This window comes from Sarcophilus harrisii, chromosome 3 (genome assembly GCF_902635505.1).
Source record: "Sarcophilus harrisii chromosome 3, mSarHar1.11, whole genome shotgun sequence".
NCBI classification, from domain to species: domain Eukaryota; kingdom Metazoa; phylum Chordata; class Mammalia; order Dasyuromorphia; family Dasyuridae; genus Sarcophilus; species Sarcophilus harrisii.
The window spans coordinates 392,197,165-392,209,978 of NC_045428.1; the positions used below are offsets into that span (position 1 = coordinate 392,197,165).

Genomic DNA, 12,814 nt, shown 5'->3' on the forward strand with positions numbered 1-12,814 from the left:
TGAATTTATGTACATTGATAAGATATATGACTTTGATCTGTAATTAAAATACTAAAACTTCCTTGGGTAAGAATTCAATGAAAATTAATGAATTAAATGATATTTTGGCAGATAAAGAACTTTATATTCATTTCTCAAAGTAATACTTTTTTGCTTATTAGCATCATTAAATATTAAGATAGTGATTTGATACTTTTTAAGTCCATATGTAGAAACATTCATAATACTTTAAAGTTTTATTTATGTTGTACTCTTATGATGTTTCTCCTCTTAGCTTTTGATAGTTTTCTGTTAATCAGCAATTAAGAATGATTTTATAATTTACTCTTTGGTTCATTGGGCATTTTTATAATTGTTTATTATGAATCATTTACTTGTTGGAAGATTTAAATATCACATGCTATCACTGTTACATTATTATTATATAAACTTTCATTTGTCCATCACATCCCCAAACTTTTAATGCAATTTTAAGCTTTAATAACTTCAGGGGGGAAAAAAAAAAACTGAAACCATTATTTAAAAGTTTAAATACTTAAATTTCTCTTAAAATTTTTTGAGCTTGGTAAGTTTTAAATTGTAATTTTTTATTTTTAACAAGTAAACACTGTCATTATGCATTGTTTATGTGACCTCTTTCTTAAACTGGCAAATCAGTAGTGCAATTCATCTTGCCTGGCCACCTTGGTCATGTGATCTATCTCCACTAGATTTTTTTCTTGTGCAGTAACAATCAAAATTGTCAAGTATACATACAATTTTCATTCTTAAGATAATGTTAAGAATAGGATAACAGATGCAAACTGAACAAATGATTAACATTTCTAAAGTTTGAAGATTGACTGGAGCAATTATACACAAGATTATAGTTTGGATTTTGATTTTTAAAAATCAGTATTTAAAATTCTAAATAATTGTTTTGTTTTGTAAATTTGTAACATTTATACTTTTGAGCTAATTACATTTTAAAGCTGCCCTGACCACCTTTTCTTGTGGTTACAAAGTACCTTCACATCTATGATTTGTTTTTCACAGCAACCCTGTGAAGTAGGTAGTATTAAGTACTTGTCCGGTTTTGCAAGTAAAGAAACTAAATCTCATAGAGCTTTACATAATTTCTTGAGGGTCACACAGGTAGTGGTTAAGCTGAAATTGCCTTGTAATTCATCAAGAGAAAGTGGAATTCTCTTCATTTTACTACACTATCTCACAATCAAGTCTATCATGTGATGATTTGCTATGTTGGTTTCATGGAAACCTAATCTAATATACTACTGAGAAAATTACTTATTTGGTTGTATATATGGACTGCTTTGAAATTTTTAATATGTTTTCCAGAATTTTTTATTTAAGTATTCAAATTCTGCTACAATCAGTTTCTATTCTGATTTTTATTCTTATTAGAACATTGCAGCCGTTCTTTGAAGGATTATTGCCCCGAGATAATCCAAGGAACACCCGATTTGCCATCAACTTCTTTACTTCCATAGGTCTTGGAGGTTTAACGTAAGATGTTTTGTTTTTTTTTTTTTTGACAATGTTACATTTTAATTGTATCTTCTTTAAAGTTAAAATTAACCAATACTTGTTTTGGGAGAAAAAAAAATAGCTAAATGAAATTTTCTTGTTGGGTAGGGATGAATTACGAGAACATCTTAAAAATGCACCCAAGATCGTCATAGCAAAGAAACCGGATGTTGAGTCATCAGATTCCTCCTCTTCCTCCTCTTCCTCTTCAGACTCTGACTCTTCAGACTCTGATTCTGACAGCAGTGATAGCAGCTCAGACTCCTCCAGTGCCAGTGACTCCTCATCCTCAAGTGACCACAGCTCAGATTCAGGTATTAAAAATGAATATATGAAGATGACTTTGCCTCTGCTATCCAGTGTGTACTCATGAGGTTTTAGTGAGAAGTAAGTTTAATTCAGAGTTCAGTATTCCTCTATATGGTATTTGTAATGCAGCATTTTACTTATTTTAATCTTTTTTTTAAAGAGAATATGTAATTCATTCAACCAACTTTTATTAAGGACTTATTGGGTTCCAGGACATGTTGTATTAGGAGCTGGAGATACAGAAAGAAAAACAAAACTGTCTTAGCCCTCAAGGAGCCTGCACTTTCTTAAGGGGACACAATAAGTAGATAGAAAATTAAATACAAAATAGTTACAAAATTTATCTCCCAAGGGAGATAATGCTATGAATTAGGGAACTAGGTTAGACTGATTACATTCTTCAATAAAATTTTCCATGGCATTTATGATCCTAGGAACTTCTTGATACGTACATATATATGCATACTCACATATATACACACGCATGCATAAAGGTACACTCTCATGCATATGTCTATGTGTCACATTGTCCCTTTTGCCATAAGAGCTATTAAAAGATTTTTAAGTTTGCATTGTATGAATATACTAGTTTTAGTTTTTCCAGAAGCCCTGTTGGTTTCACCTTGTATCAGTTCTGTTTCCTTTTTAATGACTTCTTAGTTACAAACCTATAAATTGAATCCTGTTCTTTTATTCCAATATACTGTGAGGCTGTACAATATTTTGCCTTGGGACATCAAATCAAATATATATAATCTTGTTGTTTTCTAGATCCTTAGATCCTGAAAATTTCTGGGAGTGTAATACTCTTTTTTCATATGTGACTAATGCAATATGACAGTTAATATAACATATTCTTTCATTGAGTCTGGTTTGGGACCAGATGATAACACAGCATGAACTTCTGTAGTAAGGAAGCTTTCTGATTCAAAATTAATTTGATTTATTTTATGATTTCAACAGTGAATATTTGTTAATAAGTCAGTAAACATTATGTGGGTAAGATGAATTATGCATATGCCATGTCATCATGTTGATATTGTTGCATCCTTATAAGACTGCATATAAGTTAATAATAGCAAAGCACAAGGTGAGGACATGGTGCATCAGCGTTAGAAAGACATTGGTTCAGCCAAGAGCTGAATTGGCTTGTGCAAAGACAACTAACCACAACACAGCTGAACTGCTTGACAGAAATCAGAGAGTTGAGTTTTGAGTGACAAAATGACTGATTTTGCAGCATGCTGGGGAAGAAAAAGATGGAAGGAGAATGTGGATGTGGAGTGGCAGTATTTTTAATTTAGGATATTTTTCTACCATATTTTTGTTTGGCTGTGTAAGAACCAATACTATAAAAAGAATAATTTTATTCATCTCAGCACTTTATTTTGTTTTATGTATCCAAACTGGAAAAGCAAAATAAAAATCAATAAATATTGTGTTGTAGCTAAAATTTGAGATAAACATTTTTGACTTATTATTCATGAATGATCTAAATAATTTTGAGATATTTTCTCAGAAAGCAAATGCCTATTAAGATGTTGTTTTATATTTTAATATTTTTCTGCAATATAGTCAATATAGTATAGTAAGTGTTGCTCTGATAAGTATATGAAAACAAAACTTTTGCTGCCATCTTAAGGATCTTAATTTGAAGGGGAAAAAAAATCACATCAAGACCCTAATTACCTCTCAATGATGTTATTATTATTCTGTGTGTCCTTGTGAGTATATAGTATCAAAATATTAACAAGGCAGTAAGAGCAGATCAAATTCTTTTTTTATTATTACTATAGCTTGTTATTGAGAGAACATATGCATGGGTAATTTTTCAACATTGTCTTTCAGTGTCTATTTTACTCTCTGTTTCTATAACATCTGATCAGTTCTCTTTGATTTCCTGAAAAATAGTGTCTAGGCTCTTTCATTAATTTTCAAGAAGTCCAATAATTCTCAGATTATCTCTCCTAGATCCAGGTTTGTTTTTTTCCCCCAAGTAAGTATTTGACATTTTTTTCCATTGTTTCATTTTTTTCGTTTTGCTTGACTGATTCTTGATGTCTCCTCGAATCATTCATTTCCATTTTATTCAATTCTGATTTTTAATGAATTATTTTCTTCATTTACTTTTTTTTTTTTGTAATTGTCCAGTTGAGTTTTAAATGAGTTGTTTTGTTCTGTGGAATATTTTTTCCCATTTCACCAATTTTATTTTTTAGAGAGCTATTTTCTTTTTTCAATTCACTAATTCTGTTTTCCTTAGAATTGTTTACCTTTTCTAATTACTAATTCTGTTTTTCAGGAATTTGATTTCTTTATCCACTCTATCTTTAAATGAGTGGGATGACTTATCCAGACCCTCTTGCCAAGCTTCCCTTTCCTTTCCCCATTTTTCTTCTAGCTCTCTTGTTGTAAGAGCCTTTTTAATTTCTTCTATGAGAGCCTTGTCTGGTGGGGACCAGATCATATCCCCCTTTGGAGATTAGATCATGTCCCCCTTTGGGTATTCATCTGGAGACAAGTTGTTTTTAGTCTCCTCAGGGTTTAAAGTCTGCTCTCTATCCATATAGAAGCTATCAGTAGTTAGAGCACTTTAATTTTTTACTCATTTTCACAAAAAAAAAAAAAATCAAAACAAACAAACAAAAAAAGCAAATAGGCCTGCTTTTTGGGCAGTGTGGTGTTAAAAAGCTTCCTCTACAGACTACCATGAGGCAGCAGTGGAACAGTTATAGCTGTGCTGCCACTCACAGCGGCTACTTTCTGAAAACGTGCTGAGTCACTCTGGGTGCTGGGTGGGTGTGGTCAGGTCCCAAGAGACCCCAGTGTTTTGGGATTGAAGTCTTGACCCCCTGTGTTTATTGCTTCTCTGCTGAATTACTGGCTTGCTGCCAGGGCAACGAAGCTCACACTGGGTAAAGTTCTCCCCTCAAATTTTCTAATGGCTGAGAATATACCCCATCCCTCTCCAGTCTGCTCAGTGTGACCTGCCTTCCGTGCTCTCCCTACCTGCCTGCAGTCTACACCTGGTCTAACCATCCCTACCTGTGAGCAAAAAACAGACCTATTCTGGCAAATTTTGAGGGTATCTTTTGTTGGTAATGTATTTCTGTGTTTTTTCAGTCAAGTACTAATTCTGAGGTCATAGCATGAAAAATGTAGTCTGAGGGCAAGAAGAGGGCTTAGATAAATGTATGTGTCATCTCTGCCATCTTGGCCAGAAGTTGAACAGGTCAAATTCTAAAGTTAAAAGTATCATCAGCTATTTATTTTGTTTTATGTTTCCAGAATCTTTAGTTAAATATAAGCTCCTTATGGGCCTCACAAAAAGCTTTCCATTTTGTCTGTGTCCCCCCACCTATTTGTTCCTTTGCCTGGCACATATTTCATAAATGTTTACTTGATTAGAAAAATATATAAAATATTTAACATATCACTGCATCCTCCACATCTTCAAAAAATATTGCTGTCTTTGTGGCCTTCATTTATTTTGATTCCAGGAAGAGCTGGCACAGTACAGATTCCTTATCACTGCAGAGATAATGGAACTTGTGTGAGGCTTTCTTTTACTTTTCAAACATTTTGGAAAAACAGTTGTAAAGAATGCATAGAAGTCTCATCAGTGGCATAAAATCTGTCACTTTTCTTTTTATGTTATCTTTTAGAAACAACATGAAGAGGATTTGTATGACATTTTGTGCCTGAAGATTGGTCATGGCTCTTTTAAAAATAAACATGATTCAGTATTTTTTGTCAGTTAATCTTTGCTTTCTTTCCAGTTAACCTGAAGTTAATGAAATTTTACTCTATTGGCAAGCTATAAATGGTATTATTTTTATGTGTTATATATTAAGAAATTAAAGTAAATGCTAATTTACATGTACTTTGCTTTCACTTTTAGATAAAGATGAAAGAAAAAAAGAGCAAAGAAAAAAGAAAAACAAAGAAATTGATAAAACAGTTAAGAAAAAGAAAACAAGTGAAGAGAAACACACAGAAAATAAAATGGAAAAAAGACAGCGAGAGACAAGAAGTGAAGGGGAGAGAAGATCAGAAAAAAATATTGACCGAAATTTAAGAGATTCAAATTGGAGAGAGAATTCATCAAAACATGGCTCTGACAGAGAAACTACAGAACGAAATAATTACAGAGTTTTAAAGGACAAAGATCATGATAAATACATAGAGCCCGAAAGTAAATCTGGTGATATCAAGAAGAGGAGAGGAGAAAGAAGAAATTCTTTTTCTGAAAATGAGAGAGACAGACACCAAAACAAAGACAGTGAGAATCATAGAAGGAAAGAGAGATCAAAGTCAAGAGAAAGGAGTAGAAATAATCCAAAACTCAGAGATGAAGAAGATCGACATTGGAATGGTACAGAAAAGGAATCTGAAAAGCACAGCAGACGTTCTGAGCCATCCCGAGACTCAAGGAGAAATCATGACCGACGAAGAGAAAACTCTCCAGGAAGGCGAAAATAATACTTAAATGCCTGACATTCAGTCTGAACTGAATTTTTTTACTTTTATTACTGAACTTTATTTCAAAAAAAAACACAAAAAAACCTTTGTATAAAGTACTGTTTTGTATTATACATTTTAAGAAGTTTTCAGTGAAAAGTATTTTATAATCAGTTCTCCCCACCTTCACCCCTCAAAAAATAACCTTTCCCCTTTGGTTAAATATATTTGAAGAGAACATTTTCACTAAAGAGAACGTAATTCTTGCTTTTATTTTGTGAATAAAATTGTCATACTCTCATTAAATCAGTGTATTTATCAGTAACAAAATTATTTTTCTGTAAATATTTCCTGGTGGTCTGAGGACATAATAATATTAATTTATTCATTGTTTTTTTGTTGAAGTTTTTAAAAGGTACAGATATAATTCCAAGTCGCATATTACATCTTGTACATATATAGATGAGCATAGCCTTTTTCCCCCTCCTAGGAATATTTTGTTACTTAGCTTTAAATGGTCTTCGTGTTACATTATGACCTCATTTACTTTGCCAATAATATGCCAATAATATGCCAATAATATGTCTTCTTTTTTTAATTGTAGTTTTTTTATTTTCAAAACATATGTAAGGATAAATTTTCTTTTCTTTTTATTCTGGCTTTCTAAATTTCTTTTTTTTTTTTAAATAACTTTTTATTGACAGAACCCATGCTTGGGTAATTTTTTTTTTACAACATTATCCCTTGCACTCACTTCTGTTCCGACTTTTCCCCTCCCTCCCTTCACCCTTTCCCCCAGATGGCAAGCAGTCCTATACATGTTGAATATGTCACTGTGTAGCAAGGATAAATTTTCAACATTGACCCTTGAAAAATTTGTGTTCCAATTTTTCCTCCTCTTCTCTCCACTCCCTCCTCTAGAAGGCATGTAATCCAATATATGACAATATCTTCTAACTGGATTTCATAATAAAGCTGGATTTAAATTTTAAATTTTTTATAACACCATTTTTTTAGTCACACAAAATATTACTACAGTAAGGTAATATATTTTCAATGGGGATTATTAACATCCTTGTGAAAGGACATGTAGTAGTGAGAAATATCAACACCATGATTGAAATTATTCAAATTGTTTTGTGTGAATAATTTTAAAGATTTTCATCATTGTGTAAACCCCACCATTTGAAATAATTTATTTTTACATTTTTTAAATAAAAAATGTCCTCTGAAAAACCAGATTTATTGACACACATTTTCCCTTATTTTCTATCAATTATCTTAAAGAAACTAAACTCATTTAAATCAATGGATTTGGTGTTTCAAAATTTCATAATAATATTTTGTCTTTAGCACTTAGTAAATCAAATTTCTGACTTTTATTATAAAACCTAGACATAAAAAATACATGACTAAAGGTGTCAGAGTATTCTTTTGGCTAGTGACTTCACTCTTCTATTTAGTTGAGAAATTAGCAAGTAGACTGTAAGTCTGGAATGAATTTGCATTATTTGTTTCATCTCCCTAATCCAAGGGACTAATCTAAGCAGATGCAAATGTAGCTTTTTTTTTTTGAATATTGAGTATAATAAAAGTAAGGTACCAATTAAGAGTTGAAGACACAGATTCTCACATGATAAAGCAGAAACCAAACCTATAAAAATCTGCAAGTTCATCCTATCTAAAAATTGACCATGCTGTCTAGCATATCTGCAGATTATTTCCTTAATAAATAAATGTAAATTTTACAATAAAATGAGTTTCCAGAAAGGAGAGAAGAGATATAAATGCCCTTTCAGCCTAAAGTAAAGAATGACATATTTCAATACTAAAATTTTAAGAAAGAAATGTCATGGACTGTTTGTATGTTAACATAAATTAACTTTCAAACTTTCAAAAACTCAAGTGGAAGGCTCAGCAATATAAAAAGCACTAGTAGCCTGGGAACATAGGTCATTCAATTTCTGGCTCTTAGTTTAATTTTAGCATTACAAAGTTGACTAAATCATCTCTTAACGACCTTTCTAAAGCTTGGTGTATTTATACATAGACACATCCTGTAGGGTAGGGTTTCTTAAATTTCAGGTAACTTTTACATGACTCTTGAGTATCTGAGTATACAAAGTAGGTATTTAAATCAAATAGCAATAATCATAATTCCACAATCTACACAGTTATGAGTCACAACCCACAGTTTAAGAAGCTGGGCTACAGAAAGAACATACACCTTAGCAAATGAAATCATAAGGCCTTCAATAAAAGTCTGTTTTTCACAAATTCCTTTCTATTAAAAATGAAACACCTACATTTGAAAGCATTTTGTGAAAAATACAGGCTTCTACATAAATTTTTTAGTAGATCTCAAGAATTGCTTTCATTCAATAAACCCCTATTAATTACCTGGGTACTAGGTCTGGTACCCAGGAGAGAAGTAATTGAGATACCAATAAAATACCTGTCACAATCTATGATGGTTAGACATAAACAGATCAAAAATCAAAGCTTTAGAAATATGCTCATTAGGCTTGTGTATTGGCAGTAAATATGAGAAGAGCAAAATAACATGCATAGTGGAAAATTGGGTCAGGGAAGGGTTTTAATAACCAGTATTTGATGATAACAAGTTAATTTCTGTAGAGAGATGAAGTTTGCTTATTCATTGTATTTAGCCAGTGTGATCAAAGTCAAATTTTGAGGGGACAGTGGACTAGAAATTATAGCCAATCTTTAGCTTTGGGCAAGATAACATCTTTAAATGTTAAAATTGGTGCAATATATTTGCCATGAAATATTTGAAATACAGTCTTTTAATGGAAGTATCTGTCAAAGCTATGATATTAGCCATATCTTTATTATCTTGAATGAATTATCCAAATAGTTTGCTAAAGGTCAGTCTTGCTTTTCAGTTTCTATTTTAATTGAATCTTTTATTTATATTCACTACCCAACTTACTCTTGCCTAAGCACAGCTTGTAGTCCAATGAAAACACTTGAATACTCATCCAGAAAGGTATGTATTTCAGTATATGAAAAGTTATATAAAATAGTGGTGTCAAACTCAAATGGAAATTAGGTGACTGTTTCATACATAAGGATCTCTGCAAGCCATATATTGACTTAATATTAAAATGTAATATTACCTATGTTTTAGTGTATTTTTATTCATTTTGTTAAATAATTCCCAGTTGCATCTTAATCTGATTCCAGGGTATTGTAGACCATACATGCACTGATGGAGTAATGAAGGAGTAGGAACATGGAAAAATGTAAAAGCTTCAGTCTCAGGATGTGTAATTTCATCATATAATTTCAATTGTCGTATTCTGAGAAAAACATTTGCCACATTTAAATTTATTGTATTGCATGTTCAACTTTTTTTTTTTAAAATAGGACTTACGATTATACTCCTCACAAAAGCACCTCAAACTTATTTTCTTACTAACCCAATCAAAGAAAAAGTAGCCCCAAGTTTATTGGTGCTAGTTTTCATTGTACTATTCTTTCCACTTACATACCCTTCCCTTCCCCCAAGAGAAAGCAAGGAAATCGGCTGAGATTCTGGAAGCATTTTAGAAAATGCACAATTCTAGGAGCCATCTACATCTAGATAGAATTATGAATGAAATCATGATTATCATAATTATGATTTCATTTGCTAAGGTGAATGTTTTTTCTGTAGCCCAGCTTCTTAAACTGTGGGTTGCGACTCATAACGGAAATCATAATTATTCTTTTTCAGGGCTAGGGATTACATTCTCTAGTGCATGATTTCTAAACCCTTTTGTATGTTGTGAACTTCTTTGGAAGACTTCAGTGGACCCCTTCTTGTTTAAGTGGAAGATTTAAATCTCTTGGCTAAGCAATGCCATAATTTAATAATGTCCCCTGTTTACTCCCAAGTTGAACCTTCTAAGAAAAGGAGTAAGATGATCACACATCTATGAAGATTCAACTGGATCTGTGATTTCCTCTATTCATGGGTTCTCTAGCAATGCACATTTCAACTCATGCCTGCTCATCCTATGGAACTTCCCCCACGGCCCCATGTCTTCTAAAACTTCACCATAATAGAGTAACCTATCACCCTAGTTCAGATCTTTACTACTTCACAGTTGGATTACTAAAGTAGTCTGCTGGTTGATCTGGCTATCACAAGTCTCCCCACTCCAGTCCATCCTTCACTCAGATGTCTTGTTTTCCTAAAGCACAAGTCCCATCTGCTTGGCTGCCTATCACCTCCCCCTTCTAACCAATTTTCGTTTACCTTATACCCTCATACTTCTTGATCCAATGATACTGGTCTCCTTGCTTTTCCTCACACAAGACAATCCATCTCCTGATTTCAAGCATTTCCTGATTGCCTTCCATGCCTCAAATGTTTTTTAGTTATTGTAGTCACGTTCAGTTCTCCATGACTCCATTTGAGGCTTTCTTAGCAAAAAGTATTGGAGTGATGTATCATTTCTTTCTCCAGCTCATTTTACAGATAGAGAACTGAGGCAAACAGTTAAATTACATGATAATAAAAGTTTTGAGGTCAGATTTGAATTCAGGTCCTCCTGATTTTGGGCCTAGTACTCTCTTCACTATGTCATCTAGCTGCCACTGGGTCTGGAATGCTCTTCCTCCTCATCACCACCTCTTGGCTTCCTTCAAGTCCTATCTGAAATCTCATCTATAAGAAGCCTTTAAAAAATGTTTACCTTTTTTTAAAGTTTTGTGTTCCAAATTCTATTTCTCTCTTCCTCTTCCCATTTACTAAGACAATAAGCAATTTGATATAGGTTATACATGTTTCATCATGTAAAATATTTCCATATTTGTCATTTTGTGCTAGAAAACGAGCAAAAAAGAAGAAAGGAAGGAGGAAAGGAAAGAGGGAGGGGAGGAAGAAAGGGAAAATAGCATGCATAAGTCTGTATTTAGATATCATCTATTCTTTCTCTGGAAGTGGATAGCATTTTTTATTATGAGTTATTTGGGATTGTCTTGGATTGCTATATTATTGAGAATAACTATGTCATTCACAGTCCATTATTGTTCTCCTGGTTCTGTTCATTTTGTTTTGTACCCATTCATATAAGTCTTTCCAGGTTTTTCTTAAATTCTGCTCATTTTTTTAATATCACAATAGTATTCCATTTCAATTGTATACCACAACTTGTTCAGCCATTTAGATACTACAAAAAGAATTACTATAAATATTTTTGTACAAAGAACTCCTCTGTTTAAAAAAATTGTCTTTGAGATGGACACTGCTGGATCAAAGGCTATATATAGGTCTATAGCTCTTTGAGCATAGTTCCAAATTACTTTCCAGACAACTCCACCAATGGCATGTTAATGTTCCAATTTTTTCACACTCTCCTCTAACATTTATCATTTTTCTTTTTCTACAAAAAGTCTTTTCTAATTCCTTTTAATTCTATTTGATTTCAATTCTATTGATCTATTTTCTACTTATCCTGCATATAGTTTGTTTGCACATGGTTTGCATATTATTGAACTTTCTAGAAGGGTCCGGACTGTCTTTCACTTTTCCTTTAAGAGGCTAGTAGAGATTACAAATAAGTAGGCATTTAATTAAGCTTTGTTGACTGGTATATATTTCAAATGTGTTTCTTATAAAAAATATATTATTCTTAGTGGAAAAATACAGTACAAGGATTTCTGATTTGAGAAATAAGATCTGTTACTAACCATGTCCCAAATTTATAATTTCATTTTCCCATCCAATGTAATCTTTGTTATACAATACTTTGTAAATGTTTGGATATGAACAATAAGGAAAAAATCAAAGATAGTACAGAGAATGAATTAAACATGTAAGAGTAGAAGAGAAAACTATGAAAAAGATAGTATCTTTTACTCTGTTACTCTGTTTTTGCTATTACTCTCAGGGTATTCCCAATCTATTGGATTTTCTTTTTCATTTTCCTATTTGCTTCATATGCTTCTATTTTTACAGATCAGGATGATTTGGAAGTCTAGTGTTTTGTCTTAAAATCAAATATTTGATTTCAAATTAAAATTTTATTTTCTTCCATGAACAAATATCTACCTTCTCTGTTTCCCGCTTCTCTTCCCCTTCCCTTTCACCAAATTACTGAGAAAAACAATAACAACAAATCCCTTTTAAAATTACAACTAGTCATCTATTTCTTGTATTTGTCAGTAGATTTCCAAGTATTTTATATTTTGTATAGCTATTTTAAATGGAATCTCTATCTCTTCCTATTAAATTTTGTTAATACAGAAATGCTCACATAATATATGTGGGTTTATTTTATATCTTTGCAATTTTGCTTAAATTGTTAACTATTTCAAGTTTTTTTAGTTGACTTTCTAGTATTTTCTAAGTAAACAATTATATCATTGCAAAGAGTGATACTTTTATTTCTTCCCTATTTTTGTCTTATCACTATAGCCAGTATTTGTAATATTATTTTGAATTATGAATGCTGATAATGTACATTGTTGCTTTTTTGTTCCATTGTTTCAGGCATGTCTGACTCTG

General features: G+C 32.1%; 1 protein-coding gene across 3 annotated transcripts in view; it reads left to right on the forward strand.

The window, feature by feature from the left end:
* The window catches only part of CWC22 (CWC22 spliceosome associated protein homolog), a 52,781-nt gene extending 46,179 nt beyond the window's left edge, over window positions 1-6,602 (forward strand). For all 3 annotated transcript variants that reach the window (XM_003764015.4, XM_023499317.2, XM_023499316.2), the window contains exons 16-18: window positions 1,405-1,506; window positions 1,636-1,841; window positions 5,738-6,602. In XM_003764015.4, coding sequence (XP_003764063.1) covers window positions 1,405-1,506; window positions 1,636-1,841; window positions 5,738-6,318 — 889 coding nt within the window. In that variant the 3' untranslated portion in view covers window positions 6,319-6,602. The remainder of the gene's footprint in view (window positions 1-1,404; window positions 1,507-1,635; window positions 1,842-5,737) is intronic.
* The last annotated feature ends 6,212 nt before the right edge of the window (window positions 6,603-12,814 follow it).